Source organism: Hippoglossus stenolepis, chromosome 8, assembly GCF_022539355.2.
Source record: "Hippoglossus stenolepis isolate QCI-W04-F060 chromosome 8, HSTE1.2, whole genome shotgun sequence".
Lineage (NCBI taxonomy): Eukaryota > Metazoa > Chordata > Actinopteri > Pleuronectiformes > Pleuronectidae > Hippoglossus > Hippoglossus stenolepis.
In genome coordinates, this window is record NC_061490.1 from 4,352,465 (window position 1) to 4,373,053 (window position 20,589).

The 20,589-nt window shown below is 40.3% G+C and overlaps 1 protein-coding gene across 1 annotated transcript; it reads right to left on the reverse strand.

Annotated features, from left to right (window-relative positions):
- Positions 1-4,774: 4,774 nt before the first annotated feature.
- On the reverse strand, positions 4,775-18,669 carry LOC118114287 (galanin receptor type 1). Its single transcript, XM_035164649.2, has 3 exons — positions 17,652-18,669; positions 17,485-17,550; positions 4,775-9,111 (listed from the first exon to the last, which is right to left on the reverse strand). The coding sequence occupies exons 1-3, from the start codon at positions 18,285-18,287 to the stop codon at positions 8,791-8,793; spliced, it is 1,023 nt and encodes a 340-aa protein (XP_035020540.1). The 5' UTR covers positions 18,288-18,669; the 3' UTR covers positions 4,775-8,790.
- Positions 18,670-20,589: the final 1,920 nt, after the last annotated feature.

Here is a 20,589-nt window from a genome sequence, read left to right on the forward strand (position 1 = left end):
TACTCCTCCTTATCATCAATGATGAGGAAGAGTAAGTAATTCTGAGACTTTTTTAAGACATAAGTCTTAAATTTCATTTATTATGATTGAATGCCTTAAAATGTCTTAAATTGAACTTGTGTAAACCTGCAGGAAACCTGTCCAGTTCATGTTTAGTCCATGTCCGTGCAGTTTTGTCTGTGCTTTTTTCCCCACTGATGCAAATACGGCAGCTTCTCTTGATTCTGTGAGTAAATCAAACTGAATGTTTGCTTCCCACATTCTTTCTCTTCAGGTCTGAGGCTGTCGAGGTCGTGTAGGCATCAACATGTTCTGGTATTATGTGTTAGTGAGTCAGCCCCTGCTCTCCACTTGGGAAAGCCCATGCTGTTTCCCTAATGCTTTTCTGGGAATAGACATGTAGCTGTGGTAATTGTTTTTTCAGTCTGGAAGGGTTTTTGCCGAGCTGCGTGTATGGCACGACCACAGCGATGGAAATCAATGCAACACAAGGAGAAATAACACCCTGCTGTACTTGTACATGTTTTCCCACTATCAAGTGCAGAAGTATGTAAGAAAATGTGATATTGGTTGCCAGTATTTCTTGCGCTGCCAACACAAATTTGGTGGATTAACTGCTGCTCCTGGATTATAGTTTGTTGGTGTTTCAAGTTAAAATCCCCTATTATCCAAAATTAAGAAGAAAATCATCCTCAGTACAAACCATGCATCAATTTACTAATTGCCATGTACAGTATATCTGTTATTCTGTCTTTCTGTCTGTCTTAATGGCCCCGGGAAGTGCAGTGCTGAGTTTGGTGTGATTTGGACGTGTTCAATATTAATAAAAATTGATTCAACAGGTGACCAAGAACATAGGCTGTCAGTCCGATATGGTGAAATAAAAATCAAAAAAAATATCAAAACGATCAGGCAGTGATTTTGATCTCAATTTGACCTCAATTACCACTGAAGAAGACGAATTCGAGTAGGATTTCAGAGCATTTCTATTGAAACTTCGCTATAGACTCTTTATTAACATCTCTGCAGACAACGTGCAGCATGCAAACAATAAAAAGTGAGTATATTGTAGGACTCACTAATGACAAGGAATAATTAAAAGGAGCATTAACACAGCCCATTCCAAACAAGCAGGTTTAGAACGGGCACTGCACTTGTTGGTCATAATTACAAAAGCTCCAACATTCACAGCATGACATTCACATCCCCTGCAGAGAGGCAGCACGGTACGCTACTGAACTTGCAGTACACATAGGTGAAGGACAACACAAAGGTCAAGGAATGTAAGGTAAAATTCAGCTCACACAATTATCTGTAAAGTTATGGACTCTTTTACACCAACAGTTGTCATGAAAACAACTTGTCTGGAGAGAAAGCCTTTCATTTAAGATGCAGCTTCAAAAAGCCAGGCAGAACTGTATACATTTCAGGGAATTAATGGCAGCTTACATGCACTTTAACGAATCATCTCAAAGGTTAAATGCAGCAACACAAACACTTCGTAATGGGCGACCTTTTCCAGCCTGCGCCGCCGCTCGGGTGAAGCCAAACTGGAGCTCGTGCCCCCTCTCCGTCAACGTCGACCGGATAACACCAGTTTAAGAAGAAATGAGGCTGCAGTGTCTGTACGTGGGCAGAGTGAGCAACAGGCTTGTTTATGAGCGAGTGATGGGGCGAGTTATCTTATCGTCTAGATGCTGATTTCTGCTTATGTCCAGTGTTTTTCTGCTGCTCTGCAGTGAAAGGGCTTTTTGTCTCTTCTCCTCTTATGATTGTAAGATTAGCAGCAATATGGTTATTTTGCAGATAAGAGAAATAAACAAGCATTATGTAATCCTTTAAGTAGCCTTAAAAGCATCCGTCCCTGTTCTTCCTCAGTGTATTTCTGCTATGGAAGTAAAATCAGTGTATTTGTAATGGAAGGAAAGTAATGACTTATTATTTAAATGCAGCTCGACTTCGAAATAAACCATTAAATGCAAGATCATGTTGATCCTAAGTTGTAGAGCTACCTACACTCTTAGACAGGTTGAAATGTTTGTTTTTTAAGTGTTTACAGTGGCAGAGTTGCTCTCTATTTGGGGGAGGTTTCACTGACGTCTATCTGATTCGTGCGCATAATGACTTTTGATGGCAAGTAGCCAGCTAGACTCTGCTCCAATTGAGGTGTGCGGCTCAGAGGGGGTGAAAACATAAGCAGATATCAAAAAATAACTGGAGGCAGTCACAGAAAGTGGGAGTTAATCCACCGTCACGCGCTGTGTGACTCAGGCTGAGCTCAGCACGAGAGAAGGCTTCCGTTTAACACCTCCATGATCACTCAGTTATCTGCAAACATTGGATAGAAAACACATATTTAAATAAGTGAATCCAAATCCCGGCTCACTCATACATTTGTCCATGGAAGTAAGTTTTTTTTATTTGTGTATTTAACAGTCTGGCTATTTAAAACCACAATGGTTAACATTGTGTTGGATCAACAAAATGTACTTGCATATCAATGATTTGTCAACACCCTCAGGTGTGATCCCACAGGCCATGAAAACTGCCGTCATCTACCCCCTGTTAAAGAGATAGTTCACCCAAAAATGAAAATTCACTAATTAGATTCACCACCATGCCGATGGAGGGGTGGGTGAAGGGTTTGAGTCCACAAAACACTTTTGGAGTTTCAGGGGTAAACAGTGTTTCTGCCGAATCCAATACAATTGAAGTAACTGGGGGACCACATCCTCGAACGTAAAAAAAATACAGAAAAAATACAGAAAAATGCCTCCATACTGCTCCTGTGGTTTCATCCAAGTGTCTGTGAGCCCCAACATTCGTATTCGACTCAAAACGAGGTCATTTCCACCATGTTTTAAGCCTAAAAGTCCACCAGAAGTGGACGTTAGCATTTTCAACAGTCTAAGAATGCACCTCATCTGAAGATATCAAAGGACATTCAGGCTTAAAACACGATGTTAATGATGTCATTTCGAGTCAGTAGGGGGGAGTAGATAATGAGTACATTTTCATTTTCGGATGAACTATCCCTCTAAGCAGAATTACATTAATATTGGCTGCAATGGCACATATAATCATTTTATTAATCCACAGTCATGTACCAGTAGCTCTGTGAGGCTGCATCTAAAATAGTACTCCACCCATTTCGATTTACTGCCAGTGTCGCAATCGAAGACTCTTCCTTGTCCAAACCTAAATACCACATTACCCACAATGCAGCTCAAATGAAGTTAGGTCCGAGTGATCGAGACGTTTTGTAGAGATATTCCTGTCCGGAACAAAGGGATGGAATTAAATGGTATAATAGGGAAATTGAATTTAGTTTTGTTTATTTTACATGAGCTCATAACTAATAACACTCACAATAGCAACTACACAGACAACAGCACATTCACAACATCGGGAGCATTCATAACAACAAATACAGCTGATTCTCCACTTACAGGTTCTGCGTACTTAGCTGAGCTGAACTTTGAATAAACTGGTGAACAGCTTTTTGTGCAGCAGCGGGGGTGCAGCTTTAGGGTTCCATGGACTGAGTTCGGCTTTAGGTCTTTACTTGCCGCAGCTCAATTACTGCAGGTGTTACATTTTCAGAAAGAAAGTTGCAGCCAGCATCACACCAGGTCAAGCAAACAGCCCAGTCTACACAGGTACCGAACTAGTCCTCTCATTCTCCTTTGTCAGTTGTTTTCTCTGGACCTGATTTTCATGACAATAACCACAATGTCCCTTGTGTGATTTCATCTTGGTTGTGCACCTTAGATACAACTCCTCCAATAGTATCTAAATGTTTTGTCTATTTTATTCGTGGCAATTCTTCTGCCCTGAAAGAGGCCCCTTCTTGCTCGACATTTACAGTACAATGCATCATGGGAAGACAGAGTGTTTCCCCAGACCTCTTAGGGACCACTGAGTTGATATGATGCCAGGAAGAGTGCTCCACTGGTGTGTGGGAACCTACACTGCTATTTTCTTTCTTTTGGCCACAGCTCTCTGTGACATCGAGGGAGGTGAGAGTTCTGAAGAAAAGTGAAGTCCTCAGTGAGACATTTGAGAGATTTCCATTTATACGACCGTAGAATGTATATAAAGATAAACGACATGGCAGCTCCTTTAAAGGTCGTGCATCTGCAGTGTAGAACCCCACCTCCTCCATGTTAGTGGGTTGGACTTGGACAAAACGATGTTTTGTCAAATTTTCTCATTGATTCTGTCATTTTAGGTCATTCTTATCACACTGATGTTTGTCCAAGTGTTCATTTCCCACTCAGTTTGGTTTCAATTACTTGTTTGATTCTGTAAAAACTGGGTGAAACATCATGATTGACAGCTGAGACTGGTTGATGATTGGTAGAGCGTGTGTTTCAGTGGAACCACGGCTCAATTCTCAGATCACTACTGCAGACTCATCCATCTTTATACTCTGTCTATGGAAAAAACTATAGAAGTAATAGACTATTGACGATAGATGGAAAAGACTACTAGCTATAGGGTTTCCCCAAATATATAATTCTAAAACATATGATGACATTAGCAGCCATCTCTAACAGCTACCCTTTCATGAAAGTGACGTTATATGAAGAATTTGCCAATAATGTCGCAGTAGGATTCAGCGACAGTATTAGAAGGTAAACGCTGAGTGGTCAGCCTCCACGATACAATATAAATGTCATCAAAACCATCACCTTCTGTCCTGTGGTGGCGGCTCCAGAAAAAAAGAAAATGCAAAGCAGGTGCTATTTATGAAATACAAATATTTCTTGAGTCAAATGCCACAGAGTTTATTAGAATCATATAGTATTTGCACTGCATATAGACAATCAAAGCCTGGATTTATTTCAAAATACCATCCACATATGGAGAACTTCAGAGAGCCTCGAGTTGTTTCTCACTTGTTGCATTTCAAGCACAAATAGACAAAAATAATAATTTTTTTTTATAATTCTGGTAAATCACTTGATTTCACTTCTGAAATAAAACAGAAAATATTACAGAAAAGTAAGCACACGACAGGACAACCTCGATATTACGCATAAAGCACGGAAAATCTGTACAGACACTGTCATCTAAGTGAATAAATAAATAGAAACTGTCAAATGAAATGTAGATCCCACAAGAAAAAACCTACAGGAAACAGTGCCTTTATTGTATGTCCACACCAAGTGTGTGTGTTTGTGTTTGCTTGCACATACTCAATGACTTGAATGTCGTTAAGAGAAATGCCATGTTCAGCCATAAAAACTGATCAAAATCTACAGAAAGGTTTCTTTGCAGGATTAAAGGTTACTAAGATACAGCCTGCAAATTAAAATCACATCATATTAAGCAGAACAGAAAAGATAAAGGGAATAGGATGGTAACAAATTAGCCTGTAATTAAATATTTGCCTTTGTATGCATATGACTATTGATATATATTATCTATTGGTATTTACTAAATAATTAAACTGTCATTTATGGGCTGTGATATCAACTTTAAAAAAAACAATGCATTCTCTGCTGGAAAAGTTATTTTTTGTTCATGTGCTCTTTAAATGATGTTGTGTTTTGTTCCCCGTCCGTATCATTTGCAAGAGAAATTCTATTTAGAAATGCATTTCCGACATAATCCCACCAACAAAAAGCTGTGTCCTTCACTTTCAACCTCCTAGATTAGGTTTCCATGCACACCCCCTTTTTTTGGAACATGAAATTCCTCATCTGTACGGTCGGCAGTACGGCGAGCAAAGTCATCAACTGCACCCCCTTGTGCCCTGTGGGAATAATCCTTATACAGATCCTCACTGACCGGGAGGATGAGAGTCTGCTGATTACACTGGTGAGTTCCACCTCTAAGGATGGAGTCAGTGGTACCCACTCACATCAGCTGCTGCTGCAAGGAGCTGCCGCAGACTCGCCCCCCCTTCGACGGCACATGGTTGCGTAACCTCAAGCTGAGAATCCATGCTTCGATTACTTTGTGATTTTTTATCAGGTTCAAGATATGACACATTCCTTAAAGTCCACAATGTTAGAGATACACATAAAAATACTGTAGGTCCAAGTTAAAGGTCTCTTGTTGTTTCGTTTGAATGGTTTGTTTGAGTACACTGAGGTAAAGCTTCTGTGCGGAGGCTTGGCACATCACATCGATGGTTAGAAACATGGCTACCAGACACGGAGCAAGCATGGAGCTTCATATGTCCAACAGCCTGGCTCAGTCATACAGCACAGCACAATGTGAAAACTCTTAAAATAGCATAAAAAACAAATATAGACACAGGCAAATGTAAATATCAGCTTCAGCGTCCATTACATTTGCTGATTAAATTACAGACTTTATTCATACTGGGTGTAATTAATGGCAATGGTATTTTATCTTAATCTACGGTGACAACCTTTCTCTGGCAGTGTTGGGCAATTTAATGAAAATGTATTCAATGAGGCCTACGAGTAACACATCCCTTTTATTACCCACACATTGTGTCTGTATTTAAAATATCTACAATTAAAAACAAAATGTTGTACGTTAATGAGGTTCCAGCCTACATACAGTTTAACAATTAACAATTAATATGAATATATTTGTTGCGTGTATGAATAATTTGAGTAGGAGAACTTGCTGCATTCACCACTTTTCTCTGATTTAAAATGTTCTTCCAGGTACAAACACTATTGTTAAGTGGTCCAGGCCTGTTGTAGGAGTCACGTGAAATGACTCTGCTATTATTGAAATCAAGTTCTTTAGTAATTTCATTACTTTAAAGCAATTGTGAATAAATACATAAATAACACCTCATAATATGTTGATATTCATTTTTTTAACTCTGCAATTTGCATAACAATATAATTGTACATTATTCATGTCCGTGCTACATGTTGTTGCACACTGGGCAGGGGAGCAGACAAATCCTTTATCTTGTTAGGCCCACACAGTGTAGTTGGCATACGACTTTCATGGAGATGGCTGGCTTAGCTTGTGAGCTGTTTTCAGATAATTTACCTAAATTTCACAATTTTCTCCAGGTGATAAATTGAATGCTTGAACTCCCTGGTTCATGAAACCAAGTGAACCGGCAGAAAAAAACAAGAGCCCCCATAAGTGTCATATGTGCACTTATACCATGGATGAGAGCAAAATTGTTGTGGAGGCCAGGTGGATGTGCCTCGACACAGCTGGTGAGCTGCTCTATCTGCCAGAGGAAGGTATGTCAAATCATTTTAGCATGCTGCATATTGCAATGAACAAAGGCGTGATGATCAAGAATCAGCAGAAAATTTGCCAGTGCAGCATCACCTCTGATGGCATATTGTCTGGAGTGTTTGTCTGATGGACACACATTCACATTTCAGAAATATAAAGACTGACTCATTTCAAAAATGAAATTGCCAGAAAAAAAGAGAACAAAGCTTAACATCTGTGGTTATTTTTACAATGTTGTGTTCCAAACAGAGGACAGGGGCATGTTTTAGAGACCACAGGAACCTGCTGGAGATATACTTCTGTAGCTTCTGTTTGCCAAAGAAAACCTCTGAGGAATGAACGATGATTGTTACAGCAACCCAGCCTGTCTACTACTTATATTGTAATCTTCTCTGTAAAATGCCCTTTTCCCTTTTTTTTCCAGAACAAACAGGCTAAAAAAATCCTTCATGATTTTACAAGGTAGTCACATTATTATTGTCTTTATTTATCCAAGAATTTATGGCAATGTAGTTCTATTTAACCTCGTCCACAGCTAGACAGCTTTGTTCATTTTGACAACCATCTGAAGTATGAGATACATCCAAGCCAAAGTTGAAGTCTGTCTTTGAGAAACTGGGTCACTGTGGAACTGACTGTAGTGCCCATGAAAATCTACCTGATGCTACTGAGGCATAAATTCATGAAGAGGGATGACGTAATGTACAAAGTTTAATTCACGTTACGCAGCAAATTGCAATGAATAACCGTGATCCTTTACGAGCGACCAATACAAACAGGGGAAGGAAAAAACTGGCAACTGGCAACTGGCTAGCGGTACGTTTTCCTTCCTGTTTGTCCTGGACGTCATAGCAGAGACGGGCAAAGCCACAGATGCAATTAAATGGCGGCGGAAATGAAACCTCCTCTTAACTACAATAAAATTGAGGATTTCTATGGGTGTGTTGGAAATGTTTTATATAATGTAAGTACACAAGTCAACAAATGTATAACATAGCTAATTTTTATACATTTTAATGTTTCATGTTTTATCATTTAGCTTTAAGCTAACCAAGCTGACAGCTCAGATCTGTTTTTCCACTGAATGCACAGAGTGGAAACAGATATGAACCCATCATCTGACTCCTACTGGGATTATCAAACGGTGTAATTACTTATCCTTTACTGATTCCTGAAGAGTAATCATAGTTCTGTAAAAACACTGTTCCTTAGACAGAAAAACCTTCAAAATGGGGCCTTTTTGATGTATTGGCTTGTAAATGTACTTTGAAGAGTCATGTATATATTGTCTGCAATCATTAGGATTTTCTTTTCATTTTCCTGAGTTTCAGACGCCACAGGCTTTAATGCAAGGAAGAGCTGCAGGAAACAGAGACTGGTCAAAGAGTGAGTATTCATGTTGTGTGTGGCTTTATCTCTTCAGGTATTATGAACAGCGCTTATGTGGAACAGTACAGGTGTACCACTATCTAAGCAACTACACCTACCTACATTGAAAAAACATCCATACAGCCTCATGTCACTTTTACTTTACGCTGATTCCCAGTGTGACCATTGCCTATAATTCGTTTTTTCACATCACCTTCCACACCTTGTCAGTCAAACGTTGGTGCAGTTAGTCGAGGGCGGCGTCTCCGCTTTGCTGCGGATCTCCTTAATGTCGTTGAGCGGGGAGTCACTGGTTCCGATCTGGCATTTGAACACCTGCTTGTAAGCCTTCCTGAAGTTCTCCGACAGGAAGGCGTAGATGACCGGGTTGACAGATGAGTTGCTGTACGCCAGGCTGTGGGCGGCCACCCGTAACACAAAGGAGCCCTGGTTCAGCGGGAAGGTCCCGAACACCGCCCAGAGGTGAACGACGTGATGAGGGAGCCAAGAGAGGCAGAACACCACCACCACCACCAGCACTGTCTGAGCCGTCTGGGGATGAATGAGTAAGCAAAAGAAAGAACAAAGGAAAGAAAAGAGGGAGGTTTAGTCTGTGCCATTTTGTCAAAATCAAATAATAATGTCCATCTCGTGCGATATATAGCAATCCTAATAATGTCCTAATCCTAATAATGTACCTTTTTACAGCTGAATTACCTTATTTTTTTTACTGTCACTTAATAATTCTATTAATACAGACACTGAAAGGGCAAAGAGAGACGTTAAGGTTTAAGCTCACTTAGGAGTTGTTAATGTGATATTCGTAGTGCATCATCAACACTATGTTACGCTGGTATTTTCCAAGAGTCGATTTGTTTTGTGATAAACTCAGGACAAACAGTTTTATCATGTTATCATATTATTATAGGCTTATTAACACATGCTACGGACACAGAGCAACATTAACATTCATATGGAGTCCATCTAATGCAAATCCACTCTTCTTTTAGCTCAGTTTTGGACTCCACACTGCTCCATAAGTTTGTCTATCTGCTGTTTGAGTGTTTGTGTTTTTATCCAACTGAAAACAGCTATGTGTTGCTTTTGGAAACATAACTATAAACTCCAGACTTCTATAGAGTAGATATTAACTAGTGCAGCTTTAAAACGATGACATGAATATTAGTGGTACTGCACTTCCTGCTTGAACCCACAGAATCTGGAAAGTAGACCAATTTGCATGCAATTCCATACTCGTTCAGGGCCTCATAAAATCTGTGATTGAATCCCGTTAAACTGACCGGCACCACTGAAATCATATTATCATATTATCGCCATGTTGCTCAGCAGATCCAGCTGAATTCCTGTAAATGTTAAGATGACCCTCATATCAGAGCAAGCGTTCATGCTTTGTATTGAAGCTTGTTGTTGGGCCTTGAAGATGTATGTGTTTAACAATGGTGGCAATGTAAACCGAGGACATCATGCTGTCTGAACAAGAACCATGGCAAGACTCTGAGGTTTCAGTGCACGTGTCAGTACTAATATCATTCAGTTCTGAGGCTATAAACATAAACAAGGTCACATGTTAGCACACCTAAGCACACGCATGCTAATGGCTTTACGAATGATTAATCTAATTAGCCACTGATGCCACTTTATCTACAGGTATATCCAAGGACAAAATGTCTTGTGAGTTACACCCAACTATGTAGTTGTAATTACCTTCAGCTCACTATATACTTTAACAGAATCATACTTATTCACACATTCCCTCTCTAAAGTTTCCAGAAATAAGTTAATGTTCAGATATATTTTAGGAAAATTTGAGAACTCAATGTGACAATTATGGCAAACCAATTTTATGCAGTGTCTAAAAGGAAAGTGGTGGATATTACTCTATTCCTTTGGCCAAGACTACATCAGTTAAGCCAAAGGCTACAGCTCCAAAGTGTGATCATTAAAAAGAAAAAAAAACTAATTATATGCTGCCTGATCTGATGGGCCGCTCCACTGCCTTTCTTGATAGTAAGTCCATTTGTTCCAGAAGTAATTAGCTCCCATCATTTAACATAAATATAGAGAAGCCTGACATTAACTTGGTTTGCTGCTGTTTTCTGTACTTTTGCTTCAGGAAGGATGTAAATAATGTCAATGTTTAGCCATTTGAGAGTGTAACAGTCATCGAGTGCAAAGAGACAACTAGAAGAAAGACAGAAACACAGTATGAGACATTGTTAATGCATTTATATGCAAAAACTGGAATGGCACTTGCATACCTCCACCAAGCTAAACACCAAACAGTCCATGTGTAAAACCACATTTAAATTCATTAGATCCAGATTTTTGTTTGGATCTGCACCAAATTATGCACACTCATAAATATCAGTCCCCTATATGTGTCTGATATTTTTCAGGAAGACTCATTATTTATTATTTGATATATACAGTTGTGGAGGTGAGGGGGCTGGGAGAGCACCCTCACCTGCTATAGAGGATCAATCAGCGCAGGTGAGATCTGTTAGCTGATTGGTCCTCATGCTTAAAAGGCAGCGTCGGCACTGCCTCAGGACTCAGAGAGACTGAGGCTCCAGAGACTCCCAGACACTGAGTGGAGGACTGGGCTGCAAAGCCAGTCTACTTTATGTTGGTAGTAGGAGATTTATGTGTATTTGTTAATAAAGATGTATAAGAGCAACACTTCTGTCTCTGGCTGTGTGTGGGAGAGCCCCATGGCAAGGTCAAATGCCACAACAGTATATAAAGAAAATGTTGAAAAATAAAGCGAAAAGATTCCTGGATCCGCCCCCTGATCTGGATCTGCACCAAAAAATAATGAGATGTTCTCTGACCCATACTGCATTCATCTACTAAGTTTCTTGGTAATCCTTCCACTATAGTTTTGGTAATCCTGCTAACAAACAAACAACCAAAGCAGATGAAAACACAAACTCCTTGGCGGAGGTAATTACTAGCTGACATACTGACATTTGACTCATGCAGCCTTTGTCCTGAGATGTACAAAAACATGTCAGAAGTATCGGGTCAAAAGTTTCAGACTAGATACAAACAGCTTTAGTTGGTGAACGTAGGAACATTTGATGAGGTTTAAATCCTGCTCTTTTATTCTCCCATGATTAAAGCTGCACTTATCATACTTTCATCTTAACAGCTGATCAAATGACAATGTAATTAATACCAAGCTCTGCTCTTAGCCTCATCTCTATAAACCTGTTTAGCAAACTTTACTGTATGGTTAACCCTCAACCGACTCAACAGCTGTTTGCTAAGAAGTTTGCATGTGTTAGTGAAGTGTGTACAATTTATTGCACTATGCCAAAGGCCAAAGACAAAAAAGCAAGAAAAAAAAAAGAATTACTCAGATTTAAATAGCATGAGCACCAAAGAAAGTCAATATTGCAAAAGGACAAACAGGTTACTAGAGTTGAATTTGATTTTTTTGTAATTAGATTTCTTTTCAGAAACACAGATAGTTAACTTTTGGACTCAGATCAAAATATATGAACTAACTGTAGAGTCGAAGCCTGTTCACTGATGAGAAGAGCTTTAATAATAACATGTCGGTGCAAATCTTTATACAGTCTGATCAAATGCTGTATTGTGGAGTGCAGTATTGATCTTTTATACAATGAATGTGTAATGAAACAACACATCATCGATCAAATCAGATATAAACATCACCAAGTGGACCGTGTCCAATTTGAAATGAAATGTCAATATTGGCCTGAAATATCAGCCCAACCCTATGCACAAGAATGCACACACGCACACACACACGCGCACGCGCACACACAGGAACTAGGGACAGGTTTCCCACAGTTTTTCACGTAGCTGTATGTTAAGAGCCTTGCTTTGTTTGGCCAGCCTCCATAAAACATTCATATTTTCACCTCAACCCCCTGAGAGCCATCAGTTAGGCTTATGGAAACAGCAGCACCACCACAGGAAGAAATAACTGATGAAATAATAATAGAAAGACAAATAAAATCTGTGCCTTTCAACCCCGTCTCTGCAGCCACATTGTCTCACTTGTCAAAGACAGCTGGATGGTCTCTAAAAAGTTTTCATTAATTGACACTAGACTATATCTTATTTTACATTTTTACAGTGTGGAAATTTGTTAATTTGAATATACTGTACTGAAGAAATGAAATTCCAAGTTGGACTTCTTTCCTTAGTATAAAAAAATAAAACATTTGAATTCCTTTTAAACACGTATTATGATGCCTTTCCATCCACTGCTCTTGTGTAAATATTGTGAGTTTATTGAATCATGATCAACAGTTGGTGGCAGTCATTCTCCAGTCGAGTGCAATGAGATGTTTAAACGCAGCAATTTAACCTTGAAATGTGAAAGACCATGAAGAAATCATGACTGAAACATGGCATGTATCCCATGTATCACTTCAAGAAGCACTCATGATTCATTTTGTATTATTATTTAATATTTACTTAGAAAAAAAACAACCGACCTGCTGGTCTGCAGTTAAACCACTGTATGGGTGTGTTTTGCATTTATGAAGCTAAAAGTTGAGGTAATGTTACGAACTAAATATACTGCAAAATAAATTAGATTTAAAGAATGAACTATTCATAACTTTTATAATGTTTATTCAAATCTCTCAGGGTACAATACAATAGTTACACTCAAATACTTTGTATAATTACCCACCGCTATTGCGTTTTTCCGAATACCTGACTCATATCATTAAGAGAACTCTCCTCAGGCTACAATGCTAATTACTGGATTTTTAACCTCTGGTTCAGCACTGTGAATCCAATAAAAACATAATTGTTTGCCAAGTAAAATTAAATCCCTCGACTCTGGTATTCCCAAGAACATTAAGCAGGAGCCACAGTGAATGAGGCCAAAAAATGTTGGAGATTTTGTTTATCTCAACACAACATGAAACCAGAGGGGTTAAGAGTTTTATTAGAAACACATTTTTCATATATTTGCACAGAGACGAGAATACTTAAAGAAGATTTACGATTTTCTTTCTGGAAATTTGGCCTCATAAGAGTGTCTCATTTGACTCTGGCTGTGTGATTCCCAGTCTGGGTGCAATCGGGTGATTTAAAAGAAAACATTTGTCGACACGTATTTGACAAGCGCAGTGGGAGTGACCTTGCTCTTCCCAGCTGTCACTCACATTATGTTTCACAGGCCTGATGCTGAGCTGCACCACGGCACTACAGCTGCACGTTACCATACAAACTATTGATGAAACACTTTTTTAACAAATCTCTCCACTTTGCATCAAGCACATTGTTTGGCCAACTGTAAACTGCTTATTTGTCTCATTCGCTTGCAAACATGACTGACCTCACAATCAACTGATGCTGAAAGGTATTAATATGATTATTGTCCTTTGAGATCTTGTAGTTAATGTTTAAAGTAATACATTTGGAAGAAATGCTTATTCCTTTTCTTGCAGATAGATAAAGACGATTAAGTCAATACTACGATGGAGACAAGAACTAGTCCTGCACTTGTGCTGCATATGATGTATATATCATCCCGACCAGAATAACTAGCAAACAATTTGGATGAAATATTCACCTCAAATCTCTTCAGCTGCTTTTAGACATGCACAAAACTCCTGAGTCAGTTGCTGCGGAAATTCTGTGGACCTTTTCCTGCCACTTCCAATAAAAACTCCAGATAATCTCTGAGTGAGTTCATGGGAAAATAGACCAGGAGATTCTCCGGAGGATTCACCGCGTGGGTGTAAAGAAAGAAAAGAAAAGAAAACAAATATCTGCAAATGAATAAGATGTATGATCATGTAGACGAGACCAACAACGATTCTAGCTCGCAAAGACAACGAGATTTGAGAGGCTTTGCTGATAAGACGTCACGTGAGCTGTCAACAAAAACATGCATGATCTCTGCAGCTGAATGTATGTGTTACATCCTGCCTCCATGCAGCCTGCACAAGTATCATATTGACCTGAATACACAACTTGTTTCTATAAATTACAATTGAATAGGTAGGGTTGTCTTGTTGTCAGCATCAGGTGCTACTTTGAATCTAGAGAGTGTGTCAAGTCTTCTATTGCTTTAATGTGACTGTGCTAACAAGTGTTTTCAAGCTTGTTTATATGAGCGAATCAAGTGTTTCATTAATCTGCAGGAGCGTCTCAAAGCTCTTGTGATGTTATGCTGCCATGAAGGAAAGAACTTTGTGAAGACCGGTGCGGTGTCCGCAGTAAGGTGGATGTTGTACTTGGCCACTGTGGTAAAGAAGGAGCTGAGCTTAAAGACAGAGCTTTCAATCCACCAGTTTGTCTATATTACGACTTTAATCTAGACTACATTGCATTACATTACATTTAGCTGACGCTTTTACTGTGGTCATAAGCTTTGGGAAGTGACAAAAAGAATATCATGGATACAAGGAGAGACAAAATGAACTTTGTCCATAGCAGGGCCGGCCCTGGCAATGTTGGAGCCCTAGGCGAGATTTCAGATTGGCCTGGGAACAACGCTGGATACCCCGGCAGGGCCTTTGGAATACCCTGCTTAGCCTTCTGCCGCCAGGACCTGACCCCACATAAGTAGAAGAAAATATATGGGTAGAAAAATAAATGTTTATAGCATCCCCGGAGAGCCTTGCTGCAGAAATGAACCAAAGAGACTGTCTATCAAGCAGCCAAGAATTACAGCTGTCAGGGATGATGAGATCCAAAAGAAAGATTTTGTCTGTGAAATGATTTTTGACCACTTCCATGGGAAAAGAGAAAAAGGGCTTTAACAGAGATGACTCTTCTCTCCTTGGATTAATATAACTTCAGGGAAACTTTCCCAACAGAAGGATGAGTGTTTCCTTTCCTCAAAACTCATTTCTCAACAGCAGATTTTGGAAAAAGGGGACACTCTCATAATTGGGGTCATATTACATACATTTAGGCAATTGAAAATGGTGCATGTGACTGAGTCAGAATAATGGTGTATTATTCTGTTCTTTCCGTTCTGATGATATAGTGTGAAAATAACCATAACCCCTAGTTTTTGTACAATACTAGAGCAGTGCCTGTTCTAAACAGGTAATGGGTAAAGACAATTGTGTTGTGCTGTTTTGAGCACAGGACACACACACTGCAACAGCCAGGTTATGTGTACAGCCTCTCAGTTAGACTGAGGAGAGAGCAGCAGGTGAGTTGTGTAATTGTGGGACCTCCAGTTTGACAGGTGACAAGATTTGTCTCCTCTCAAAAATGTGTGTTTGCCCGGTAGCACCTGTTTATTGATTTCACACCATGTACGGAAGTGAAAAAAAGAGGTAGTTTTTATATAATGATGAATTTTCTCTTCTAACTTTTGAAGGACTTTGTGCTAAGCTAAAATGATCTATTTGCCTCTCATTGCACATTCATTATTCCACTTCCTATTGATTCTATATGTGACTGTAGGCTGAATTGACCTTTTTTATCATCAAACCCTTTCCTACACATGCATGGGACAAAATAGATATCCTGCCAGGAAAACACTAATTTGGGCAAAACAGCACGCCTGGGTTTTTATTAAAAATAGTAAATGACTGTTGCCTCTTTTAATGTAAAATTATTGCACCAGTGTGTATTTTTTCTCAGTGTTTAAGTAGCTGATTCCTTCTTTAAATTTAACATGTGCCAACAAACTGTCTCATCTGCTGTGACACATTACATTACATTACATTGCATGTCATTTAGCTGATGCTTTTATCCAAAGCGACTTCCAATTAGTGCATTCAGCATCTATGAGGGGCTATGAGGGGTTGAGCTTCTTGCCCAAGGACACTTCGGCATGGAGGACGACTGCTCTTCCCCCTCAGCCACAGCCGACACTAGGCAAAGAGTTGCTCCCCTGTCTAAATGTATAATATGTATTACAGTCAGGGTTTGATGAGGTGTTTGCCGACAGTTTCTCACAAAGCTGTCAGTGTCCCGTCCCCTCTGTGTGAGTTCTCCATCACTGCTCTGCACAGCAAATCATCAGAGTGTGTGAGCTTCATGATATCTCCTTCCACGGTTTGTTACGAGCCCCGTGCCATAAATCATTGGACGTAGGTGTACATCAAAGCACATTTTTATTCTCATCAACCCTCCCCCCTCCCGGCTGACCCAGACTATTTACTCCTGGCTGCATAGCACAAGGCTGCTAAACTGACCAGCCGTGAAGAACAATGGATAGACAGACAGACATATCAGCAATTAAGCTAAACTACCTCCTCCAAGAATAATGAAGACCAGATCATAGAGAATCACTTGAGTGTGGTAGGTAATTGGTAGGTAATATTAAGTATGACTAGATTTGGAACCATGAGGAAGGCAATAGTCTTTTTCACAGATGCCTGTTGAATTGGATGGAATTGGTACCACGTACGGCACTGAAATCCTAGTTAATATCACGGTTTAGCGTGATATATATCTTTCTAAAGGTCAAGAAAACTGACCTCTGCTGTGAATCCAACCATGTCATATGCTTTGTGAGCCATGAAATGCACTGATCTGGAGAGATAAAGGGTATATGAGTGAAGATATGACTTACAAGTGCCCTTTCTTAAGATTTACATAAAGGCTGACACCATTCACCATCCTTAGCATTCCCAATCAGTACAAATGTCAGTATCACCATGGCAGATAATGGTTTAAAACTCAATTCATAGCTTCAGAAGGTCACTTTTAATGGGGACATTTTTACATGTACAAGTATTTTCAGTGATTTAAATATTGTTTTACTGGATTTATTTCTTTCTCAGACTAGGAACTTCAAGTCATATGATGTAATTCAGCAGTAATTCAGCAGGTAGAAAATCGCCATCACCGTCTTCTCATCTGTTATTTAGTATTGATTCAGTGTTTGTAACTGATGACAGTCAGAATACACCCCAGCCCCCAAAAGACTGGAACAATACATACCTTTTTCTTTGATGCCTCTGACTTTTTGGACATGTTCCTTAGTTTTTTGTGCAAATGATTCAAAACCTGTAAGTTAGAAAATAAAGGTAAGATATTTATTTTGGATAGTTCAGTCATTTCCACAATTGGAAAATGACCCGTGACCCTGTGTGATGAGATGTTCTTACCTTTGCATAACAGAAGGAAATCAGCAGCAGAGGCAACACATAACCAAACACGAACGTGCACACCACGTAGACTTTCTTCTGGTTCAGACCCGGCCACTCTTCCCAGCAGAAGGTGTGATTGTCCCTGGGGAAAATGTTCTGGTAGTACATGACGGGCGCTGCCATGGCCAGGGAGAGTATCCAGATCACCACCACTCCGATCAACGCGTGCCTCGCCACCCGGATGGAGGAGGACTTTCTGGAGTGCACGATGGCCACGTACCGGTCCACGGACATGGCAGACAGCGTGAAGATGCTCACCAGCATGGACACGGTGAAGAAATAGTGGATGAACTTGCAGATGAACGCGCCCAGGACCCAGGTCGGCATCATGTAGATGGTGGACTGGAAGGGGATGCAGAAGAGCAGGTACGAGAGGTCCGCGATGCTCAGGTTGAGGATGAAGATGTTGGTGGTGCTCCGCGGTTTCCCCGGTTTGCTGCGCGCCAGCACGGTGATCACCATGGAGTTGCCCAGCACGCCGAGCGTAAAGATGAGCCCGAACACCAGCAGCGTGATGAAATTATCCGTGCCGATGCCGAATAAAAGTTTCTCATCGTCCTCCTCCGCCACGCTGAGGTTCCACGACTCGTTCATTGTGCCCCTGGTTTTTAGATGAACTTTCAACGATAGCAGGTTGACCTATGGAAGGTCTGTGCGCCAAGGCTGCTTCATGGCACGCACTTTTCAGAGCAGGTGTCTCTGGTCCGGTGCGCCTCCATCAGCGCCCCCGCACATGTTGTCTTTATCTCAAGCTCTCGGGAAGAACTAGTCTTACTCCTCACACTCCTCACACCAGTTAACAAATCTCCTAAAGCTATTTGGTTCTCTCGTCGTGCCGCCGCGCGTCTCGGAGTCCTTCTCTCCTGGCGCGCACCTGACGCGTCTGCGCATCCACCGCGCTGATCCACTCTCTACTCTATCTGTCTGCGTTTGGACTTCTCCCCCTCATATTATAGCAGGGGCTGGGCTGTGCCCATTCACGTCACCACCTATCAGACCACCTCCACAGAAATCCTCAGAGAAAAGAATATATAGCCTATCTATATGTATGTGGATATATTTTCTCCTGCGCGTTTCTCAACCCATCCCTGTAATTTAAATGACAAAGGCCAGTCAGTGCTACTTCCTAATTCATTTTGACCCAGTATGGGTTGGGTGCAAATGTTATTATGATTGTCAGCCTGATGGACTGTCACAATTACTATAGGCTCAAACTATCTCTTCTTGCTCTGATTTCCTTATTTGAGTTTCATTATTTTTCACAATGGAGAAATAAACTGAGAGTGTGGTCATTTCTGTCCACGTTATTTCACTAATCTATGTGCATGAATGACAATGAGGAGTTGAGTTACAGTGCTGGTCACATATGTCAGAATCAAGAAGTCACATCACAAAACAAATGCATAAATAAAATGGATTCTAAAGTCTAATCAGCTTTTATATTTCTTCGTCATCAGACAGCCCAGAACAAACAAACTCATTGAGCGAGTCTGTCTGAAAATGTTCAAAGATCTACTGTTCGTAATTACAGATTTCAAATAAAGACTCTTCTGAGAGTCTTTATTTGAAACTGAAACATTTATGAGAAAATCATTTTTGTTGCAAAGATGACAAACAATACTGCTGCATTTCTAATAGACGCTGTCCGGATAAGACTCTGAAGTGAACAGTTTTTGTCCAAAGGCCAAACTGTGCTCCCTGGAGATGTGCACATTCCCCTGGAGACAGAGGGGTCAAGTTGTAGAGCTGCTGATGAAACTTTCATGCGAGCCAGGTCACTGTTATGGAAAACCCTCTGAGCTGCAGCTTATCGTGCCGTGCTTCACTGAAAACACAATGTCGAAATACTGACGTAGATGCATTTATCTCCATAATCACATGATTCTGCCGCTGAAATAACTTGTGTTTAATCGATTAGCCTGACAATCTGGCCACACCTGATATGGTCTATCAGTAGTGATTCAGTGAAACATCTATAATCTGTCAGAAAGTGTAGGAACCAGAGGGCTGCGTGTTTAGAAAGTGAAAAAAAAAGGATCCTGGATCTGGCCATTTATCTGCATGATAATGGGGTTCTTCCTTGGATCATGCCCCATGAAATCCATTCAGTGGTTATTGAGTTATCCTCCTGACAAACAGACAGACAAGCGGCAATGCAAACAGTAAAATCCTCTTTACGTCCTGATAGCCATCAATAAATGACATCATCTGGTGTCTGTGGGCCTTGCAGGACTGTAATAAACGCAGTCAATCGCTCCATCCAGACCAAATGAAATGATTGGCTGGCCTGCCAACGTGCTCTCACTGCACATGACCGGAGTCTTCAGTCGGAGAGACACTGAAGCAGAGACGATAGTCAGAAGTTAGCGAGCGAGTTATGGTTTTTGTTTGTGTTGGGGGGCGAAGCTTTGATGAGGGCCGATGGGAGGGGCTGGGATGTATTGGTGGCATTTTTTTTTTGGTCAGGATTGACAACCCTGGCTTTAAACGAATAATAGATCATCAAAATATTAGCCTTTTGTTTTTTCGTTGACTCACCAAACAATTAATTGTAATTTTCACGACATGTTCGTTGCTGTCGACCTCTTTAAGCAATAGAATTATGAACCTCCTGCAGACTTACCATGCAATTATCCATTTATTTTGAGAAATGAAGCCATGCAATGAAAAAGTACACTCTAATACTCATCAGTTATAGAATATTTAGCAACAAATCAGGTTAAAGATATTGAAGTAATGCTTATAATATAAAAGTTGCCTGCCGTCAGAAGTCAGATATCCATTCTCCGTTCAGCTCCATCTTGGTCTTCACCAGCTCCTGGGGGAAATATCTGGCTACATGCTAAAATGCTCAGATTGTCAAAAACCATCAGAAAGCCAGAGCAAAGTCGGCTTT